The following is a 24,560-nucleotide window of genomic DNA, read 5'->3' on the forward strand; positions in this document are numbered from 1 at the left end:
AAATTTGCTGTTGTCACCATGTTGTTTTAAGAATCACAAAGGCTTAGGAAAGCTCGCCGTCAACTCTGAAGTTCTGCCCAGTGCAAGGCAGTAGTATTACTGATGACATTCTTCTCATGATTTCACCATTGATAAATTATTGTTTCTCCAGGGAGAGTCACTCCGGGGCAGCTCCTGTCCTATATTCATCTCTTCAAGAACAACGTCAAAGCTTTAGTGAGTCACTGTGGGCTCCTACAGCTTGGGCTGGCCACAGTTCAAACTCTGAAACACCCACAGACTGCCAAATGGGACAACTTTCTGGCTTTTGAAAGACTCCTTCTCCAGGTATGTTGCTATGGGAGTTTCTTGGGATATTAATAGTTAAAATGTTCACTTCTGGGGAAAAACTTGGATTTTTATTGTAGTCTTAATAATAAGTCATATTGTTGACATATGCTCTATATCATATTCTCTAAGAACCTCCAAATTAAAATTACACTAAGAATTTTCCATACCTTTTTTTTTTTTTTTTTTATAGTGACCTCTTTGGCTTTTCACTCAATATCAAGAATGTCTTTTGAGCATTTGACTAACCTTTGGGAACCTCTTCAACTTTATGCCATTTGGACCTTTCTTGATCTCTATGGCATCTTTATTCAATCCTTGCTGCTTTTCTTGTAGAATATTGCTACTATTTACATTTCTTCTGACACTAATCCTCAGATAACATCTAGCATGTGGCTTAAAATGATGTTTAGTAAAAGATGAGGGAAGGCAAACTACATTTGTGAATGTGGTGAATTTGAAGTGATTTGTATTGGGTCAGGACCTTTTCATGATTGATAAAACTTAAGAAGTTATAAAGCATTTCAAACTTAAATAAAATAATATGACATATCCACATATTCTCCACATAGAATCAGAATAATTTACCATTTTTATGTTTACTTTATATCCTTTTTCATTAAAGAAATAAAACTAGAAATAAAGTTGAAACATTTCTGATACTATACCCTTCCTTGCTCTGATTCTCCTTTTTGTTTTCCCAGAGGTATTCACAAACTCAATTCCTTGTTTTTATATTTTTATTAAATACTTACTTATCCATAAATAATACAGAGTATTGGGCTCTGGGTTTTACTTTTTATGTAAGTAATATTGTATTATAAATATTCCTAAACAACATGTGTTTTCCTCTCAACATCCTATTTTTAAGATAGTTCAAGCTGACATGTATTGATCTAGTTCATTTAAACTATACCATACTATTTGATTGTATGACTATACACACTTTATTTCTCCAATTCATATTTATCCAATTCAAATATTCCATATTTGTATGCGTGTGTGTGTGTGTGTGTGTGTGTGTGTGTGTGTGTGTATGGAGAGGGACAGAGAGAGTGAGAGGAAATTCAGTGGAGAGAGAGAGAGAGAGAGAGAGAGAGAGAGAGAGAGAGAGAGAGAGAGAAGAAATAGAGAAAAAAGAATATGGTGAATCTCCCAGGACATGTTTTTTGGTGTACATGTGAAAGAGTTTTTGTAGGATACATACCTTGGAAAGGATGTTAGATTGTTGACCATGCATATTGTTGAGTTTACTGAATATCCCAAAAGTGATCACCAAAGAGTTTGAACTAGTTGACCCTTGCACTAGGCATGGATGACATTTTGTTCCCTTACATAGTGTCCAGTACTCAGTTTTATCAAATTAGAACATTTTTTAAAATAGTGGAGTCAGTGCTATTTCTTTATGTAAGTTTGCAATTCTCTGACTCCTGATGAGGTTGGACATCTTGTATAGTATTTATTGGCTTTTCAATCTTCCTCTTCTGTCAATTACTCATTCTTTTTTGTTTTTTTGTTTGTTTATTTATTTTGAGAGAGAGAGAGAGAGAGAGAGAGCAAAGGAGGGCAGAGAAAGAGGGAGAGAGAATCCCAAGCAGGCTCTGTGCTGCCAGCCCAGAGCTCAGCGTGGGGCTTGATCTCATGAAACGTGAGATCATGACCTGCCAATATCAAGAGTCAAACGCCCAACTGAGTGAGCCACCCAGTCACCCCTCAATTGTCCATTCTTATATTGTGCCCATTTTTATCTATTGGGTAACAGAAAAACTGTCTCATATCATGCCAATACTTCTCTAAGGATGTGGTTTGTCTTTTAACTTTAATTCCAGTATATTGTACAGAAGTCTAAAATTTTAATGTAATCTAGCTGGTTAATATTATCCTTTATGATTTGTGCTTATTTATGTTTTATATTAGAAACCTATTTATACCCCTAATTTCTAAACATGTTGTTCTATATTTTCCACTAAAAATTTACTTTTGACATGTGAAATTTTAATGCACGTGGAATTTATTTTTGTTTATGGTATCATTCAGATCTTTCTTTTCTTGTTTTGAGAGAGAGAGGGCACAAGTGAGCGAGGGGCAGAGAGAGAGAGAGGGAGAGAGATAAGTGGGGCTTATCCGGGACTCATGTTTACCCGAAGTGGGGGCACGAGCTCACCCAAAGCAGGGCTCGTGGTCACCCGTAGTGGGACTCAAAGTCATGAGCTGTGAGATCATGACCTGAGCTGAAGTCAGATGCTTAACAACTGAGCCACCCAGGCGCCCCTAACTTTCTTTTCTTCCGTATGGATAGTCTAGTCTCCCCACATTATTTATGAAATACTCCAAGTACCATAAATTATTTATCTAAGAGTCATTTTCCTCTTTCTCGTGTTGGCAAAGCATCAGTTTTGTTCCAGTGTCTGCTCTTTTCTCATGTGATTCAGGCAAATCCTGATTGGTCTCAGAATACATTGGCATTTTCATTTCCTTACCTGATGATTAGTTTAGCAGCTCAAGCCAAAGATAGGCAAAGGGTAGTCTGCTAGACTACCTACCTAGAAACACTTCTAGGAAACACTTCTAGGAAACACTTCTAGGAAAGGTTTTCTTTTTCCCTGACAGAAGATACATAATTAGGAAACAATTTCCTTTTTCTGCCTCTTGATGTATGTTTGTGACATGAGCAGTTTTGATAATGAAGGGAGCTCACTGAGATCCGAGGAAGACAGAGTCTGGATCTTTGATGACTTTGAACCTTAGCTCAAATATCTTGTTTTGTGATATAATTATTCTTCTCATTGTTTGAGTCATTTAAAAAATGTTGGTTTTCTGTTATTTGGAGCCAAAAGATATTCATCCTTTTCCTACTAATATATGATATGCTAAGACGCCACATAAAAGTGAGCATGTTTCTTACTTTCTAGTCCGTTCCAGGTTAGTCAGTTTATCCATCACAGAATTAATACTACAATGTTTTAAAATCAGTATGTCCAGTTTTATGCTTTTCTTTATAAAAGAGAATTACAAGATTTATTTGTGGGTATTTTAAAGATTTTAATACCATTGTGAGTTGAATTTCTTAAGGTTCAATTTTCTAATTGTTTGTTGCTGGCACACAGGAATACTCTTGACTCTTGCCTGGTGATCACATGTCCAAAAACTTTGCTTTTGCATTATATTTGTTTCTTCCTTTCTACACTGGACACCATTTCTTTCTTAGTGCACTGACCAGATACGAGGACACTGCTCAACAGAGGCAGTGAAAAGTGGTATCTTTGTCTTATTCCTGAGTTTAAAGAAAATGTTCTAAAATTTTACCATTAAATATTATGTTTGCTGAGGTTTTTTTTGTTTTTTGTTTTTTGTTTTTTTGTTTTTTTACTTTTTTAAAAATCAGGCTAAGAATGTTCCTTCCTAAACCTAGTTTGCTACATTGTTGTTTTGTTGCTGTTGTTTTTATCATATGTGAGTGTTGGATTTGATTTAATACAGATTATGAATTTTTTAGATGACTATGTAGGGTTTTCTCACCCTTAATTGTTAACGTGGTGACTTGTAGTCATAATTTTTTAGTGTTAAAGAATCATTACTGTGTTCCTGGATAAGTTCAACTTGGTCCTGCCCCACTGCTGGATTTAGTTTGCAAATACTTTACTTAGCTATTTGCACTTATGCTCCTAGGTGAGATTAGCATATGATTTTTCTTTATTGTGGTGCCATTGTCTGGTTTTAAAACAAAGGTTATGATACTTTTTTTAAAAATCAGGATGAGTTTCATTTTTATATTTTCTGGAGCTATTTGTATAAGAAAGGAATAATCAGTTGCTCAACAGGGAGATATCTCTAAAGAACCACCTCCCCATAGCTTTGTTGTTGTTAGATTTAGATTTTTATTTCTGATTTAATCACTTAAATATTTCTAGATCTATTTAATTTCCTGTTTCTTCTTGAGACTTTGGTAGTTGATATTAGCTTAAGTTGGCTATTTATTTGTATTTTCAAATTTATTGGCAGAAATTGATTCATAGACTTCTCTTAAATATTTAAATCTCCTTTGAATATATAGTTATATTCCATTTTTAAATGCCTAGTATTTTATTTTTATTTATTTATTTTTATTTTGCTCACTTTGTTTTTTTATTTTAGTGTTAGTGGAATTTTATTAATCATTCTAAAGATCCAGCTATCTGTATCTGCATCTATCTCATGTATACTCATACCTATAGCTAACTATTAAAGGCCATGAGTTCATACTAACCACAATTCTGATCTAATACCACAGGGTTATTGTAGCTTTTTCCCTTTCCCTATTTGTAACTTCCCTCTCTGACCATGAAGAACCTGTCTCCCCTTACCCTCAACATATTGAATGACATGATAGATTCCCCCCATATGTAACCAATCTCCCATTAGAGTTGCCGCACCTCTCACGCCCTCCTCACCTCACCTGGGCTCTGTCTTCCTGCTGCAGGCCATGGCCAAGTCCACATAGATGTTCTCTTTCGCCTCCCACACAGGCGGTCCTCCTGAAGCTGCCACGTGCATGCCCTTTTCGCCTCGCTGGAGCTCTGACATCTTGCCCTGTGCTCCCCCTGTCTCGCCCTCGTGCATGGGTGCCTTCCTCACTCCTCTCAGGCTCCGGGACCCACGAGCAGACCCCACTGCTGCCCCCACGGCACAGACACCTCCTCATTCTGCAGGCTCTGACCCCAGCCAGAATATTGCCTTTGCCACTCCCCTGTTCAGATGATCTCACCTCCCTGCTCAGGCTCTGACACGGTCTTTGGAGACTGCTCTTCTCCAACTTCCAGTGAGTGCTTTTTTTCACCTCCTTTGGTTCTAACAACCCTGTAGACTTGTTACTTCCCCCCTGGATCCCTGTATAGTCCTTTAGGCTCTGATAACCTGCTCCAGGCCACTGCTCCAACTCCTTCCCTCCCCATTGCCCTGCCACACAGCTTCCTCACCCTCTGCTGCCCACCACTTATGTCCTCTAAGGTGATTCTCTAGCTCCAAAGTCTAGCAAAAGTGTTTTAACACAAGGCAGAGCAGTTTTCTCCCAGGAATGATCATCTTTCAACTCACTAGAGGTTTCTGAAGAAACTTGATCCAGTATTAATGCTAAGCCATCTTATATTTATAATTAAGTTTTAGAATCCTGTTCCATATTAGACTGCCTCAGATGTGACCACAGGACTTGGTGTGGTTCTTTCAGCAAGTGGAAAGGAATAAAAACACTGGGGAAAAGAAGTAAGCGTTTAAAATGCAAAAACCCTACTTCTTATCATAATTGCATGTTACCCGGCTAGCACTGTGTTCTCCATCATTTCTGGATCCTTGCATGTTAGTGTTGTAGCAGAGGCAAACTTGTAGACTGGCCATCATAATTGCTCTTTGTATATGGACATGCTTATTTTATATAGTATACATTTACCCATTAGTGTAACAAGTCCTAATATACGGTGAGCTATCCCTTTTACAGACGTTAGTTTGATAGTAGAGCATCTAAGTTTATTTTGAGGACGAAGGCAACTTCTAGCATTTCCCAAAGAACTTGAGAGCCACTTAGATGCAAATCTCAGTCAGCACGGAGAGTTGTTTATTTCTTTGGAGACTCATTTCCACCACTTTCTACCAGGCCTTTGTCACCAGGACCTCAATGTTGACTTTATGGCCTAAGTAACGTTATAGACAATCTTGGTTAAGAAAAAGAAATTGGTCCTGGAAATCTATACTTAAGTACAGGTTACTGCATTTCCTCTACACTACCATCTTTTGGTTCAGTGGTTTAGGCGATTTTATGACAAATCAGCAACAGATCTGAGTACAATTCATAAGACTTATGTTTGGCTGAGGCTTCTGAAAATGACAGAAAGATCATGTTGTGTGCTCAAAAGAGAAACTTTTTTGAGTGTTGTTGGGGAAAAATCTAATATTTATTAGCAGTGAATATGCTTTTAAAGACCAAAGGAGATAAAACAGCTTCTCAACTCCTTTTCCTCTCCCTTATCTCCAAGGTCCAATATCACAGTCTGTGTTTTAGGTGTTTGGTACACGTGTGCACATTGCCAAATAATTGTTTCTGTTTCAAGTTTCAAATGTAGGAAAGAGCAGATTTAATCTGAACATGGATACATATGTGATTCTATTCATGAATGTATTCACTTGTAAGAGTAGCTTTGCTTTATTTATTTATTTATTTATTTATAATATGAAATTTATTGTGAAATTGGTTTCCATACAACACCCAGTGCTCATCCCAACAGGTGCCCTCCTCAATAAATCAAAGTACAGATTTACTTATTTTGGATAGTCGTCTACGAAGAATTCTCTTTTTAGAGTGGAACAAGAGAGATTGATTTCGTCACCTCATCTAATTAAGATCAAATTGCCTACCTCATAGTGTTTGCTATTGTTAGGATTGAATGCAATTATGTACGTACGTCACTAAGTACAGTGCTTGACATTTAGTAAATACTCAATAAATAGTAGTTATTTATTCTTTCAGCTGAACCACAAATATTACAAATGCCAATTTATTTTATAAGAGCAATGCCTTCAACATACTCTCGCCTAGACTTTGTTTTTCTAACTTGAAGTTTGTTAAGGAAAAATGAAGTTGTTCCTTAGGACAATGTTACTGCCTTTTTGTATTTACTGTTTGATAATATTTAACAGCATTTTTCTTTAAAGCTAGATGTAAATCCCAGTGTCTCTAATCTGCATGTCTGATGTTTTTGTGCCAATTGTCACAAAGAAAAACTTTATTGACCATAATTTACTGTGGTTATGAAACAGTAGCAAGCTCTGTGGTAGAAGAGGCAGCTGTGTTTATATTTCCTAAAATAATATACTTTATACATATGTGTTACCCATCTCCAGTTATTTCTTTGGGCAGAATTTACATTTCTAAATTAAAATATCACACTTGGAAAGGGAGTTTGAAATCAAATAAAATGAGTTACAAAGCCACTCAAGATAACCCAGGTGCATGTTGCTTTAGTCTTAAATTTCACTTGCCTTTGCAGTGAAAAGTAGCTATACCATTTTACTAGTTGTCAAACCAGTTTTTTTATGGGTAGAATGAACTCCTTTTATGAGATACTAAATTTCAGAATATCTCTTCTGTAACAAATCACATTTCCCTTAGCTAAAGAGTATGCCTGCTTGTGCTGTAACAAACTGGGGGTTCACCTTCCCAGTCCTCTAGAGCTTCTGTGAGGTCCCCAGCCATGGGGCGTGGCTTGGAAGTAATGCCTCATTTCAGTTCCATGCCTGACCACACCGACACCCTGGGAGGTCCCGTTTTGTTGTGACTTGTCACTTGCAAAAGTGCTGGTCACATCATTTGGATAAAGAGTGAGGTACGAGGCAGAAAAAGATGATTCCCAAAGCAGTCCTGAGTGTCGTTTACACATTAAGGAGATTTTTCATAGGATTTTTCCTGAGAAGGAAAACTGTGGAGCATGTTTAAAAGAAAACCTCTTATTTCTTTTATACTCGACTCTCAACAGTTCTGACACCAAACATGTAGGACTCCCTACACCAACCAATCCTCCAACTCTAAACACCAACTGGGTGATCTACAGTTCAATCATGACACTAACTAAATGGAGCTAGTGCAGACCCCACAGGTTGTAGGCACAGTCCCACAAGACTCCCTCCCTTCCCCCCACTTTAGACATCAATTGCAAGTCTGGGCTTCTCATACTTCTGACCAACCGGTTAGATATCAGGTCGCCCATAACCCCTTTCTCGGGCTTGATATTTGGTATAATGGCACACAAAACTCAGGGAAACATTTATTTAACTTGATCAGTTTATTATAAAGGGTATTACAAAGTATATAGGTGAACACTCAGATTATGAGGTACATAGGGTGAGGTCTGGAAGGGTCTTAAGTGCAGGAGCTTTTGTCCCCATGTGGATGGGATGTGCCACCCTCCCAGCACATGGATGTGTTTACCAAACCAAAAGCTCACTGAACTGTATACTTGAAGTATTTTTATGGAGGCTTCATCATGTAGGCATGATTGATTATTAACTCAGTCTCTAGCCCCTCCCCCTCCCTGGAGAAGAGTGGGTAAGGCTGGAAGTTCCAAGCTTCTACTCATAGCTTGGTCTTTCTGGTGACCAGTCCTCAGGAACTATTCAGGAATCCACTAAGAGTTACCTCATTAGAACAAAAGATGCTCCTATCACCCAGGAAATTGCAAGGGATTTAGGAGTTCTGTGTACCAGGAACCAGGGTCAAAGACCAAATATTAGAACAAACGATGATTCTAGAATTTGTATCGCTCAGGAAAATATAAGGATTTTAGAAGCTGTGTGCCAGGAACTGGGGGCAGAGACTAAATATATAGTTCTTATTATGTCACAGTGTTTTTTACAGTATTACATCAAAATAACTGCAAAGGCAAGTATTAGAGAACAACAACTTTCCCCCACTCCAGATTTCCATGAGGTGGGTCTTTGTAGGCATGCTCTTAGTCTGTCTCTGACCCTTTACATCCTCCTCTCTTGGGAAGAGGACTGTCTTTTCTAGTTGGCAAATTTGGGATGATTGAATGGGCTCAACTCTGCCTTTTCTCCTCTCAAGAGGTGCTCTGTCTGTGGAGAGCACTGTGGTACTCAGCGGTTTCAGCACCAGAATCTGCCTTCTTCTTTCTCCACTCTTCTTACTCCTTAGAGCAAGCTGGCAGCAGGGAGTAGGTGCTCTGCCCTGTGTCTCTATGGGAGGGCTCCCTGGTCAGAGCTTGCCCCTGACCCGGGGGAAAAGGCTGTCTGATTCTGGAGCTCCATAGGAACAAGCCACTTGGCTGACAGACCTAATATTCTATCACCCAGACTGGCCTTTATCACTAAAAAAAGGGATGTTTCGACTCATGCCTTTACTAAGGTCTGCTTTATTTCTAAACTTGTTCAGAAGAGAGGTGTGGTTTTTTTGTTTTTGTTTGTTTTTTTTTTTTTTTTTTTTGGTGGTCCCTTTGGAGAGCCCTACAGTAATCAGTTGTTTTGAATGAAATGTCTTAAATATTTTGGGAGAAGAGTTAAATGGGGATTTATTAGTTATCTCTTTGGACATTTGTATTAAGCAGTTTTGTACCTATAAAGAGATGTAGGGGGGAGATTGTAACATAATACATAGGAAAACTTTATTTTTTAATGATTGGGTTGAAAATAACAAAGGTAATTTTCCATTCTGAAAATAAAAGGGGCAGATTTGGTCAGAAGAATACTACCATTTTTCATTGATTCTAAGATGTCAATTTTTCCCCACATTTTAGTATTTCTGAAATTGGGATGCATCCTGAAATTCATGGTATTTCTTAGTTTAATGGCAGTATTCTGTTTCTTGCTGGAAGTATATAAAATAATGGTATATATTATTTGGTAATAATGGTATATATTATGATCAGTGGTATCTTAGAGTCAATAAAATGGGGCTTTGAAGGTAGGAATTCAGACCTTAGGTTTGACTTGGTGTCTTCCTGACTGCTGTATTGCCCATTGGGTTAAAATAATGTTATTTAAATGGCAGTTTTCCTTCACTGGCCATGACTATGACAAATGCCTTGGCACATGATGTATTCATTTCACTGTAGCACTTTTCATAAATTGAGGAGGTTTCCCGCCCTGCCCCCCCCCTCCCAGGCCCCCCCTTCCCCCAGTAAGTTTGTGCCTAGTGCACTATGCTGTGAATACATCGTTACCTCTGGGGTAATCCTGCTGCCATGTAAGAAGTCTAATTGCCCTGAGACCTCCATATTTTTAATGTTTTTTAATGTTTATTTATTTTTGAGAGAGAGATAGAGACAGAGAGAGACAGAGAGAGAGACAGAGACAGACGGGGACGGGGTTGGAGAAAGCATGAGCGGGGGAGGGGCAGAGAGAGAGGGGGGGACAAAGGATCCAATGTGGGCTCTGCGCTGACAGCAGAGGGCCTTATGTGGGGCTAGACATCATGAGCCATGAGATCACGACCTGAGCCGAAGTTGGATGCCAGACTGAACCATCCAGGCACCCTGAGACCTCCATTTTTGAGATGACAAGGGCTCTTGTAGAATCCCCAACCTTGCCTACCAGCTGTGTGAGGGAGCCATCTTGGATGCCCAGCTCATGGAGCTTTCAGGTGGTTGTAGCTCCAGTGGACATCTGACCACAACCACACAATGTTCCAAAACAGGACTGCTCGAGCAAGCCCTCCTCAAATTCCAGATATGACTCCAATATTGTAATTAAAATAAAGTGTTTAATTCAAGTAGAAAAAAAATTTTTTTTTCTGTGTGGATTCTTGATAGCTTAAGAATGTGTTGACTTAGCTTTGGTCCCTAGAGTGAAATATAACTTGTATAATATTTTAAATATAAAAACACTGCCTTTACATTGCTAAAAATTGTGACAGATTATCTTAATTAAACCCATGATTAGTGTTTTAAATCACTACTGATACATAAAATTTAATTATTGAATTTGCCTACTTTTTACCTATCTTGCATGTAACTCATTTTGATTAAAAACATGTGAGACATATTATTCACAACTGCTGATTACCCATTATGAACTAACTAAAATTTAGTTAGAACAACCGACCTGAAATTAGTTAATACTATTTAAGAAATACAAACACCAAGAAACACTACTTAGAACAAGCGAAAAAAATAACTCCTGAATACAAAGATTGTATGTTCTCACAACTTTTCTAACCGTTTTCTTTGTTTATCCTCCTTTCCCTATAAATAGCTGTAGGGCCTCTTTCTCATGGTTCTGGAGAACCACATTATGGCCACATTATGGCTAACTCCTAAGTATTAATTTCAGTATTAAGTTATAGATCTCCTTTTCCCAGCCACATGCACATGCACATGCACATGTGAACACGTGCATGCGTACACACACACACACACACACACACACACACTTCTTCCCTGCATAACAGGTCAAAAAAAGAAAAATAGAGCTGAAGTAACATTGATTCTGGTAAATAGGAAAACTTGGGACTTTAAAATATTAGGGTTTTTTTCCCCCAGCTTTTCTGATGGCTGGTCCAGATCAAAACTTCAATGTCACGTCCTCAGGAAAGCCAAGCCTTCCCTGAGTAGCTCTGTCATCACTTTAGTTTAATTTTGTTTCTCCTTTGCTGATAGTTTTTGTTTACACACTCATTGTCTCCCTTGCTAGACCGTAAGATAAGTGAGACTAGGGACTTTGTTGACCCTGTTTACAGGTATGTTCCAGAATGTACATTCTTCATTTTCATGCTGGCCATAGCAGGCTTACCTGCCTGCCTGTGGGAATTTGAGAAGTTTGTTATAAACATGGAGTTCACTTGCCACAGAATGGCACCTGAATACGAATAACTACTTGAGTGCTTTATGAGAGTTCAGAATGATGCTTTGCATAGACATAGGACTGAAGCTTTTTGTGTTAACACCTATTCTGACTTCTTACATAGCACATAGCCACCCAAAATAATGGCTGTCCTTCCCAGTCACCTTTGCAGCTAGGTTCTGGTGAATGAGACACAAGCACAAGTGAGGTGGGCCGCTTTCAGGCTGTGCGCGGAGAGGGTAGGTACACGCCTCTTACCCTTTCTTCCTGCATGCTGAAATGCAGCCAGGATGGCAGGAGCTGGCGTGGCCATCTTGGGTCGCGAGAGGAAGCTGTGCGTTGGAGATGTTTAAATGAATGATGGGAGGACCATGGTTGGTTTGCTGAAGATGGTGTGAACACTGTACCAGCCCTGGACCACCTACCCGGACTTTACGTCACTGAGAAATACATTGTCTTCCTTGCTAGACTGTAAGATAAGTGAGACTAAGGACTTCGTTGACCTTGTTTACAAGTATGTCCCAGAATGTACACCCTTCATTTTCATGCTTGCCTATCTTGCAAGCCACTATAATTTTGGGTCTTTGTGACAGTAGCTAACCTACATTCTGATTAACATGGTCGTCTCTTGCTGCCGTTTTCATAGCAGTGGTTTGTTCTGTGAGCCTTGAAATTCTGATTGTTTTATGATCTCATGAGAAAGCGGTCAAAGTAATGAATTGTCTCAATGCCTGCACTTTTAAATGTCACCAGTTTCTGGGATATTTGGAAATAGTGTATGGGATTTAGATTACTTAAATGCAGCCATAAATTATTAGAGCTTTAAAATTTTCCAAACAAATTTGCTGAATAAGTCCTAGATGAAAGACATTTGGAATTAAAGAGACCTGAATAGATTAACATGTTGGTCCCTCAGGGGCTCACATGATTAGACTCTTTATTAATTGACAAGACTTCTACCCCCTCATTCCCCCCACAATTCTGAATGCCTGGGGAGACACTGTAACTAAAACGTCTCTGGTTTTTAGAAATACAAATCATCCCTTCATCACCTTTTCTCTTCTCCCGGGGAAGCCCCTGCCTTCTAGTTCTCTGCCAAGAAAGGTGTCACTCCCCAATGGTGGAGGGAAAATCAGCTGAAAAGACTTTTGCAAAAGAAAATATTCTATTCATTCCATGTAATAACAATCTGTTGAGTCCATGCTGCCTGCTGGGCCGTGAGGTTACCGATGGAAACATTTATGGCTTCTTGCATGTGCACAGTTTATCATGTAATGTCGATTGGCTATCAGTGCCTGAGCACCATTTGTGCCATGGCCGGGGATCTGGGACCAGATGGGATTTTCTAGGCTTGTCTGAATATGTGAGTGCTGAACCTGTAGTATTGCGTCTGTGGAAAAAGTAAGTCCTAGATTCTTCTCAACCAATTTATACATACACTTTTGGAACTGCTGATGAAGACTGGGGGACTGCATAGCAGAGTCTGGACAAGTTATGAATTTGCCTATGGTCTTACTGCTAGCAAGTATTGGAGCCAGGTTAAAACCCAGATCTGATTGAAACCATGGGCTTCACTAGTATGTATGGCTGGAATATTTGTCCTGGGGCAGAACGTCCGAATAACTATTGGCCGTTTAAGTCTTATATTCCACGCATTCTTGTTCCTGGGCATTCAGATCAAAAAGTTTTCAAAAACACAGTAGGATCTACATAGGCCATGAATTAAATCTTCAGTTTATATGCATTTATTTGATAGCTTTGTATGCATTTATTAGATAACTTCATCTGTGAGTACTAAGATCATTAAAATGCAACATTTCCCACTAATTTTTCTTTGATATATCCAGAAATTTGGCAGCCAGCTTGGATTTTCATCTTGAGTTTACTCCTCAGCAAACCTTTTACTGAAACCTCATGAGACCTATACGTTTCTCCATAAGGATACATAATCTTCATTTCACTTTTCTCCTGCAGAATATTTTATTTTAATGTTGTTCTTCTTCTCTATCACATTAAAGTATTTCTGAATAATAAAAAAGACAAATGGAAAACATAAAAAAAAAATACCATGCATGAATTTCTTGTTTCTTTGCCTAGGGAGGGCACATCGCCAGATTTTGGAGTTAGGTGAATTTGTGCCAACCATCTGATTAGAAAGTGAGAGTCGAATATATGGGCTGAGGAAACTTGCTTTTAAACTGGGCTTGCCTTAGAAGCAATGATATCATATGTTATTCCAGCTGGAAGCTAGAGTTAGGGATCAGGCAAAGTAAGTTGAAGGCTAACAATTTTGGTCCTTAGTGTTCTGTGGGTCTACCAGAAAAGTTTCAAATACGCATTTATGCCAGTGGCCAAAGACACATCTGGGTGGGTCTTTGTTTTATGAAAACCAAGAAGGGTTACAACCATTCTGGTTTGCATGACCAGAAGGGAAATAATCATGATTTGTGCTTCTCTGTGCAGACTGAGGGTTCTGTCCTGAGCCACTCCCTCTCTCTGTTTGTACTATGCTGTCCACCCCAATGCTTGCTGGGATTTTTTTCCCCCTTTTTAAACATCTGGGTTCCTAAGAATGGAAGGCAGTAACACTGTTTAATTGCTTTTCTTTGTTTTTTCTTTTTTTTTTTTTTTAATGTTAGTCAGCCTTGGAGAAACCAAGTCTTGTTTATGCTCATTCACAGGAGATCTTGGGTGTAACTTAAGGGCAGGTCTTTCTGAAGGAATCTTGTACCTAGGTTGGCTGAATATCTAGAGGATCTTAACACTTCACTTTTTTTTTCTTTTAAGTTCATTTATTTATTTTGAGAGAGAGCAAGTGCAAGTGGGGAAGGGGCAGTGAGAGAGGGAGAGGGAGAGAGAAAATCCCAAGTAGGCTCCATGCTGTCAGTATGGAGTCCAATGCGCGGCTCGATCCCATGAACCCTGAGATCATGGCCTGAGCAAAAATCAAGAGTCGGACGCTTAATAGACTGAGCCACCCAGGCACCCCCACTTTACTTCCGACTTAAAGATTCTGAGAGAGCTAGAGGTTAGCTTGACATTAGTGGGTACCTGATACCTGAGAGAAGGCTTGAGCCTGGGTATGGATTTCTCCTGCAACTTCTATTTTTTACCATTCTCAAAGGACTAGATAGGATGAATTATTTATTGAGGGCTTACTTGTTTTTGTTTGTTTGTTTGTTTTGTTTTGTTTTTGCCAAAGGGGCTGCTAATCCTCAAAAGTAGGAGAAATATTTGTTCAGGATCTCAGGTTTTTTTCTAGCAAGGGACTCTGTGAGGATTTGGCCAACCTGCGCATCTTGACTAAATGACTGTGCCTTGGTACCCCCTTCTGTTCCTCCCATTCTTTACTTCTGAATCAAGGGACTTAAAGCAGAGCGGGATAGTGCTGAATGGAAGCTGACCAGTCTGTCTCTTTTTCCCCAGAATGGGTTGGCACTGGGAGCAATAAATGCTGAGTGAGGAATGTCACATGATCCAAATATCCTAAAGACATACATTCTTTAGGAGAAGCATTGTATGTGGTTTCCCTCAGCCCTCTTTCCGCAGACTTTTCCAGTAGGGGCAGTGATAGCTTATAACTTGTAGAATAGTGTTGCAGTATCATTTTACAAATATTATAGAAATACTTCTCTCCTAGAGTAATTTATGTCATTTTCTGTCTGTGTAGGAGGAAAAAAAAAAGATCCACAGCTGGCGAATTGCATACTGGTTATACCTTATATTTTTGAAAGGGATATTTCCTAACAGCATGCAGAAACGCTGTTTTTATCTTTTCAATATCTTCATTTTGAGCTCTTTGAAAAGAAACAGTTGAGCAAAACAGAATTGAAAAAAGTCTAAGGGGAAAATACGTGTTAAAAATTGATAAATTATCATCCTGCCACATAGAGCTATTTCTATTATGATCCACTCCTGTGATTTTTAAAAAAAATATTGTGGTTTGACAAGAGTACAAAAGATTCCTTTTTGTACTTAGTCCATGTAGAGTTGGTATAGTCTTTTTTTTTTTCAGTGAATTATTTTGTTTTGTTTAGTGTTGCTGTTTTGTTTGATATATTACTAAGTATTTTGAAGTTTGTTTTTATTGTACCATTTTGGATCATAATTAAAAAAAAATTTTAATGTTTATTTATTTTTGAGAGAGAGAGAGAGCAGAGAGCACACACATGAGCAAGGGAGGGGCAGAGAGAAGGGGACAGAGGATCCACAGCAGGCTCTGTGCTTAAGCACAGAGCCTGATGCGGGGCTCAAACTCATGAACCGTGAGATCATGACCTGAGCTGAAGTTGGACACTCAACCAACTGAGCCACCCAGGTGCCCCTGGATTCATACTTTTTAAATAGAAAAAAATGAGGAAATAAAACTGGAAAAATTTGGGTTTGGTATTCTTAGTTATTAACTCTTACTGAAAAATACAGAATTTTTCTTCTTTCTTGTTGGATTCATGATACCCATACTTTATAACTGCATTCTTTAACTTTAGTTTTGGTATAAAAACATTATAAAATATAAAAACATTATAAAACTTATACATGTAGAGTATGTTAAGGTGTTTTGGGAGTAGAAGGAAAATACATGCCACTGTAATATATATGTAATATTGTTATTATTTTTTAGGTGACTTTTGTTTGATGGTTTTGTTTTCTTTTGCATATATATATATATATATATATATATATATATATATATATTTAAAGATCATAGTCTAAGTGAGAAAAAGAAAAGAAAGAGGTATATTAATAGTTATCCTATAAATAAAAGATTTTAGAGGAAAGCTGCCAATTTAAATATGATAAATACACTAACCAAGGCATACTCCAGAAGCACTCTTCTCTCTACTGACCAGAATAATTCCTAGTGGCACCCACCAGATTTAAATTCTCCTTACGGGGGCCCTTGGGTGGCTCAGTCGTTAAGCATCTGACTTTGGCTCAGGTCATGATCTCACGGTTTGTGAGTTCAAGTCCCACATAGGGTGAGCTTGAGCCCCGCCTCTGGTGAGCCCCACGCTCTCTCTCTGTCTCTCTGTCTCTCTCTCTGCCCCTTGCTCACTTGCGCCCTCTCTCTCAAAAATAAGTAAGTAAATAAATTGTCCTTATGAATAATTAGTATTCTGATTAGGAAAGTGTGTTCATACTTCAGTGTGTTCCTTCTGAGCATGACAAAAGAATAAAGAAAAAAAGAAAAGAAAATACAGACTAAAGTTTAAAAGCAAAGATACTTCACTTTTGTAGGAATGCTGAGGAAATGACTTCTAGGTGGAGATTATTTCTTAAGCAGCCACCAGATAAAATCCATCCTGCTAGCCAACAATATTTATTGAGCATCTACTACACACCCACACACATTCTTTGGCACCAAGGCTGCATTAGTAAATAAGAAAAACAAGGTCTCTGCGATTGTGGCGCTTAACGTTATACAGTGAGCAGGGAAGCAATAAATAGTTAAATAGTAAGGACTGTGGTCAGCACAAATTTTGAGCACCTATTGGATGTGAAACACCCTATTCAATATTAAAAAGGGCTTTTCAGGTGATAAAGGATGTATGTCTTAACACACGAATGATTTCTTTTTTAGTGTGCCATAGCCCCTCACACATGCATCCGTAATAACGCGTCAGTGACAGCATGGTTCACAGTTATTTGTGTCCCCCTCCATCTGCCAGAGCTGTGTCTATACTGACAGAGCAGCCTCTTATAATTGATTTATCCATGCTTTCCCTTCCCTTAGAATACACCTGGGGTATAAGAAACAGTGCGTGTTGGTTCAGTGAATGCGTAGTTCCTTATGGTTAGGTATTTTCATCTGATTTGTCTCAAACTGATCTACACCATACCCACACAAGAGAATAATTCTATGGTAGAAGCATAAAAAGATGAAAGAGTTTAAGTGACTATTTACAGTCAGGAGGAATCTATGTGTTTTTTATGTGCCTGTGAGAGAATCATGGATCATAGGTAACCTTGCTTTAAGAATGCTAATTTGACCTCCGATTTCCCTTGTTGTGAAAGGTCATAGAGGAGGGTACAGCTGATCCTGTCTGTAATATGATTGAATCTTGTCAAATCTGTGAATCTCACAGGAAACATTTATCGTCTTTCCTTTGCCAAACCACTCCCACTTTGATCTTTCGCTTTGCGAATCCCTTCTCAAGTCTGTACAGGATGTTCGGACTGAAGTTATAAGATAGCTGCCCCTCACTGCCATCTCGTCCACCACCACTCAGCTCGGAAGTGCCAGGAGCCAGGCTTGTGTGCTTTATATGCATTGTCTTATTCAAACCTTACAATTCTGGGAACTGTTTTCCAGATGAGGAATCAGAAGCTTGGAGGTTAAGTATCTGCCTAAAGTTACGTATGAATGGCGGAGCCTGGATTCCAACCTGCCTCTGGCTGACCCCAGAGTCTGTGCACTCAATAATTATACACTGACTTAAAAGGCTCATTTGAAAAATAAGTTAAGTAAATGTCATTGTCAAGCTGCGTATTTAGTAGAGAAAAAGCAGCTCTGCTTATTTGGAAGAAAATCACATGCACATCAATTTATCAGGAAATATAGTCAGAGCCATGATTTTTATTTTTTTGCAAAAAGAATTCTTTGCTTTTGCTTTATGAATAAGCAATACAGCTTTGAATGTTTTTCGGGGAGAAGTCTCCTCCAGTACATCTAATTTATTTTATTTGCCACTTTTCAATCAATAATGCATATAGGAAGAGAGGATTTAGGCTCCCCAGTGCAACACCCAAAGACTGGATGTTCTAGTGTAATGAGGTTTCATCCAAACAGCAAACATAGGTACTGAGTTCTTGCAGAGACTTTGTGTTATTGTTATTTGCATTTTCTTCAGAAATCTCAGCCATGGTTGTATATACCAACCATGGACGCTCATTGTTGGGAAGTGCTTTAGCAGTCATCTTTGTAAGAATTCCCTCTATGGCCCATCTTCTCTAGAGACAGCTTGTGTGAGTCTATTTTAGACCCACAGTTCTTTCTACACACTGGGCACACAAATGGATTTTACCATGTGGTTTGAGGGGAAACAGAATCCAGAGAGTGGCCTATTTGCTTTTTTTTTTTAACCTCTTTATTTAAAAATTTATATTGGTGTTCCTCATATACAGTGTTCTTTTCTCAAACTGTACTTAACTTTGTCGTCCTTCCGTGGCTGAAATTATAGTTGGTGTTCTTTTTTACAAAATTATTGAGTGGTGATAGGAAGGGTCTTTATTACTGAAGGACAGGGGATGTTCAACAAAGAGGCCAGAAGAGGTGCTCGCAGAGGTCACCCATACCAGCCATTTTTAAAATTCTGGCAGCCGTATGCTCTATTATCTTCTTTAGGAAGACAAAATGGCAAAGAAACATGAGATCTAAGACGTCCTTTACAGCTAGGAGATCTCTGAAATGTAATTCCATCAGGCTTCTGGGTTTTGTTTAGAGTGATTAGGGGTAAATAACCCACAGCAAAATGTAATCACACAACAACTGCACAGAGTGTTAAAAATAATTTAGTTAGTGATAGGTTAGTGATAGTTGTAGGTTGGTTGGTTTGCGGTGGTAGAGGTGACTGTTTTAATGAGATATCTGGCCATAGTGACTTTAATATGCAAATCTGATTATTTAATTGTCCTCTGTGGTTTGCACAAGCTGTTTTCTTCAATTGGATCACTCTCGTTACCTATCCAGAATGCTTTCTTTTATCTTGCCTGTCCAAATTAGCTGCCTTTCCCAGATGCTTCCCATCATCTCGCATGATTATCCTTTGTTTTTATTGCCTAATTTAGTTGTTCCTCAGCTTTCTGAATGTGGGGTCCCATATGTCTTATTCATTGCTGTTTTCCACCTGACATGTATTAGATGTTAAATAAAAATTCTGCTCAACTTACGAGTTTAAAGCAATGTCAATCAGAATTCTAGAATCCTAAAAAAAATCATTTTTAGAATTTGATGAAGTTATTCTAAAAAATAGCCAATAAAAACCCCAAAACAATAACGTCGAGTGAAAAATTTAAGCCCACATTATGATATTTATCAATATTATGTATCAACATATATCAATTATATATCAGAAATGCTTATGAATATTTTCTAGGGATTTTTTTTTATTTTTGGTTTTGGTTTTTCTATTTACCCTTTTAATTCAGTAATAACCCCCAAACTTCCAATCAAAAATAACTACTAGTAATGTATTACTGCTACAATATAGTTAGGAGACAGGTACAGGTATTTTAGTAATTTAATAAATTTAGTGTATTTAATGTATTAAAAGCAGAGGGAAATGTAGCAGAGGGATTACTGTATTAAAGGGTAAATTAAAATCCAAAAGAAATCTAATATTAATTATTAGTAATATGATTTATCTTGAAATAGGGAAGACCATTCCAGACATAAAAGCCATGGAATCAATCACAAAGGGGGAAAATCAGATATGCTAGCAATATGGCTTAGTAGTTAAGAGAAATGACTTTAAGATGATATGGTCCTGGAACTGAATTTTGCCCCCCAACACTTACTGAGTGATCTTAATGGGAACTTATTTACTCATTAAGTCTCAGTTTCTTCATCTGTAAATTAGAGGAGATAATAATAATAATAGGAAGCTCATTAAGCCTTTAGATTATAAAAGCTTATGTAAAGTACCTGCCCTTTGCCAATCACATAGAAAACACAATAGCCATTATTATTACCTTTAAAATTTTTACAGAGGGTGCTGATAAATCAAAATACCTTAAAAGGATGGCAGAATAGCAAAAGTATTGCCATAAAGACAAAGATTGATATACATACAGGACATGTGATGAATCCATTCATATGGATAAGAAAAACATAATTGTTCAACAGACATCCTTAAAAAAAATGTGGCCAAGCCATTTTATAGAGGAAGAATAACGGTGGTTCATAAGATATGAAAAAATGTTCACTTTTCCTTGTCATAAAAAATGTAAACTCAAACTACATTGAGAAGCTGTTATGGAACCAGGCTGGAACGCTGGCGGAAAAACCAAGCGGCACTCGGAGATCTTGGTGGATGGGAGATTTATTTAACACCAGCGGGCTCAGAGGAGACCATTTCTCCAAAGATCTGAGCTCTGAATGAAGGGGGGAAGGGCTATTTATAGTTGCCAGCTTCCAGATCTGTGGCGGGTTTTCGTGCGCACGCGGCAAACAGGGCAAGAAGAACCTGGAAGAGGGGTCTCCAAGCTAGAGACCAGAGCTTGTTTTAGTCCCGTTGGCCATCTTATGGTATAAAACTTTATTCATTTTCCCAACAAAGCAATTTACCACTTCAAATTAGCAGAGATTGACAAATGCTAATTTAGTGTTGGGCAGAGCTTAATAGCATGGTCATCAAGACATATTACTGTTGGGAGAATGAATTTTGTCCTAGCACTTTGGCAATATATGACAAGACCCTTGAAAAGGTTTATACTTTGCCGGGGAATGTCACTTCTGATAGATCATAAGCATTAAGAACACAATCAGAGATACTCATATGATTTACTTTGAAAGATGTTCATTACAGTTTTACTTATAATAATGAAAAATGAGGTGCAATATAAATGTTCCACCATAGGAGAATGGTAGAACACAGCATGCAGTCATTTAAGTCAAGTTATTGAAGAATATTTTTAATGAAGTGAAGAAATGTTAATCATGCAATGTTATTAACATTTTAGGTATATGGATGTGAAAATCAAACTGCATTTATAGTATGAACACAACTGTTAAAGAATAACAAGGAAAAAGATGAGAAGTAAAGGGAGGTTAGGTACATAGAAAAAATTAGAAAAAAATGTAGGAAAATACACGAAAATGATTGTCATTGTTTCCTCCGAATAGCGGGTTTTCCAGTTATCTATTGCTGCACAGCAACTTGCTCCAAAACTTAGTGGCTAGGTTATAATTTTGTGTGGCAGGAATTCAAGCAGAGCTCAGCTGGGCAGATCTTCAGCTCCGCGTGGTAGGTGGTGAGGTGACTAGGTGGCAGTCAGCTGGGAGAGGGGCTCATCTAGAGGACCCAAGATGGCATCAGTCATGTCTGGGCCCTGTAGGTGAAAGCTGGAACAGTGGATCCAGTTGCAATGTCCACACAAGGCCTCTCCGGCATGGCCGTCCCAGAGCAGTTAGGCTTTTGAGGTGAAGGCTCAGGTCTCCCAGAGAAAGTGTTCAGAGGACCTGGTGGAGGCTGCGAGACTTCTGATTCTTAGAACCTAGCCTCAAGAGTCCCCGAACATAACTAGTATTGACCCGTTGGGGATCAAGGGGAAAGAATTAGACTCCACTCCTCAAGGGGAGGAGAAGCATCCTCTTCTTTAGTCTGCCTCAATTTATGATTTATAACCATCTTTAGTCTGCCTCAATTGGATTGGGTGATTTTTATGTGTTTCTGCACAGTCTGCGAAGTCTGTAATGCAAATGTATTATTCTTTGTACGTTTATAAGAGCTCTTTATATGTAAGCCTTGAATTAGATAGTTTGCATGAAGTACTTAACATTGTGGCTGGCATAAATAAAGCGCTGTGTAAATGTCAGCTGCCATCAGTATTATCTTTATTCCTTTCTCATTAGAATAGAAATGTGTCGGTGGGTTTATTTTCAGTGGCTCATTCAAAAAGGCATTAAAAACGCATAATTTTGCCTGGGAAAGCAAACAAGATTTCATGAGCAGTTAGTTGATACTTAAACTAGGTTTTGAAGGGTGAAAGGGAATCTACCAGCTAGGAAAAGGCAGGAAAGGCTCTCCAAGTAGTCGGAGCTGCATATTCAAAGACATGAAGTTCAGATAATGCAATGCATGTTGCAGGATCTTTTAGCGTTAGCAGGGTTCAGATATAAGATGCAAATTTGTGGAAAAAGGGCCGAAGCTTGGGGAGCAAGGATTCAATTCAAGAGGTAATGCAGAAACAGAATATACAAGACTTAGTGACTGATTAGCTGTAACAATTCCTTGAGAGTTACTGCAAATAAAATTTATCTGTTCACGAAAGCAATCGTGCTCTCTGCTCCTGATTCAGTTTGCTTCTCTCTTTTAATTTCAACATGAATTGTATGCGAAATGGACAGAATTCAGAACAAGTAATAAACCACACATGGATACATTTCCTTTGAAACCCCCAAAAATAAAGAGTTGGAGAAAATGACTGGCCAAGTTGTATTTCTGGGTTTAAAAATAGAGTGATTTATATGTATCCTTTTTCAGAAAGTCAACAGAACCAAACATTTGTCCGTCATCTCAGAGTGGTTGCTCCTGCCTGTTGAGCTTATTAGCTCCACTCTTACTGTCCCAGGGCTCTCATGTTCGTGTGCCATATGGCCTCCACATCTGGTGACCAGTCCAGGCTCTTTTGGGGAAAAAAACCAAAATTTCCTTTGAGGTACTACATAAATATATTTCTGTAGAATCTGCTACTGCCCACGTCTACAAATATCTGGGTCCCAAATTAAACACGTAAAGCTGAAACGATTACTTTTCAGAGATAACAGTAATGAAATAAGACAGAATACAAATTAGAGCTCGAAGCTCTTTGGCACCGTTTTTTTCTTCCAGCATATTACTTGCATTGATGTCCCTTTGATGTTTTGACATATCTCTGAAATCATGATTAAATATGGTAACCAGAACTAGCACTGACTTATTGTACTGGGCAAGCCATTCGGAATCAATATTATAGAGGAACAAATATGCTATTTGGAATAGCTTTTCTACTTTTAATGAATCTGATTTGTGTTGAAGCTCTAAATCTTATTTTTTCCCTTCCAGAACTGTCATTAAAGCAGTTATCTCAACAAGTTATTAAACCAAATAAAAACTGTAAATAGAAAAGTAACTTCAAGCTATTATTAGCAAATGTTTATCACTTAATATTTTTAAAATTTATTTTAGACAGATTTCCACTGTCCCGTGGATAAAAATGACAATTAGGTTTTTTGGCAACCACTCATTTCTTCCATCAAAGGTTCAAGAAGGCTGTTGGAGCACGTACATGTGTGATCCTGCGTTAGTGACACAATCAGGATTCTGTGTTTCAACACCAAGGTTTTTATTCTTTTCTTAACTCATTGAGTCATTGTTGCTTCTCTCACTGTTGGAGAACATGATTAAAATTTGTACCGTTTTCCTGTGTTAAAGAAACAAAGCAAGGAAAAAAGGAAGGACATAATCCATATAAGATGGTTGTATAGGAACAGATTTTCAAAGTGTTAACTGATGTTGTGAAAAGCTGTTTTAGTAATAGGCCTAATGGGAAAACAATGTGGTCAGGAAACTCGGTGATACTGAATTTAACTCTTTCAAAGTAATGTCAGGTACCGGGAACAAAGGAACACAATGAACAGAATCAGTCCCATGTGTTGTTAAACAGTTTTTTGTTTTGTTGTGTTTTGTTCCTCTGCGGCCTCTTGTAGCCTTTCGTGGTGTTGACGGTGATCAGGGCCTGGAGATGTCTCCAGCTGCAATAGAGCTGCTGGGTTTTGCCTGTTCCTCAGCAGTTAATCACCAGCTTCCAGCAAAGCCATCCTGTCCTCCCTTCCTCAAACCTGTCTCCTGGCAATGCCATTTTAATCTTAATTTTTCTTTTCTAGAGCAATAGTCTTGATTTTGAAGTTCCTGTGAGTAATAAGAAATAAGAAAAAAGTAAGCGAGCAATCAATGCAGTCATATTCCAAAAACTGTGGTAAAACTCTGGACAATATCCATTAGTCGTCATTGAAGATAGAGATGGAGAGGCATAAACATTTCAAACTGTGGTACTATTGCTGAGCATAGACAGCTCCTAGCAAGGTCTTTTTAATCCGTTAGATTTGGATTGAGTGGGGTTTTGATTTAATTTTACAATTTTTGTTGCAAGGCAACGAACGTCTCGGCAAAAGTAAGAATGCATGGGGTAATTTAGTCTCCATTGACAAAGAC

At 38.3% G+C, this 24,560-nt stretch overlaps 1 protein-coding gene across 2 annotated transcripts in view; it reads left to right on the forward strand.

Moving 5' to 3' along the window:
- SCFD2 (sec1 family domain containing 2) overlaps nucleotides 1-24,560 on the forward strand; it is a 399,407-nt gene that overhangs the window by 75,492 nt on the left and 299,355 nt on the right. For both annotated transcript variants that reach the window (XM_007075895.3, XM_042984540.1), the window contains exon 4: nucleotides 152-327. In XM_007075895.3, the coding sequence (XP_007075957.2) occupies nucleotides 152-327 (176 nt within the window). The remainder of the gene's footprint in view (nucleotides 1-151; nucleotides 328-24,560) is intronic.

Source organism: Panthera tigris, chromosome B1, assembly GCF_018350195.1.
Source record: "Panthera tigris isolate Pti1 chromosome B1, P.tigris_Pti1_mat1.1, whole genome shotgun sequence".
NCBI classification, from domain to species: Eukaryota; Metazoa; Chordata; class Mammalia; order Carnivora; family Felidae; genus Panthera; species Panthera tigris.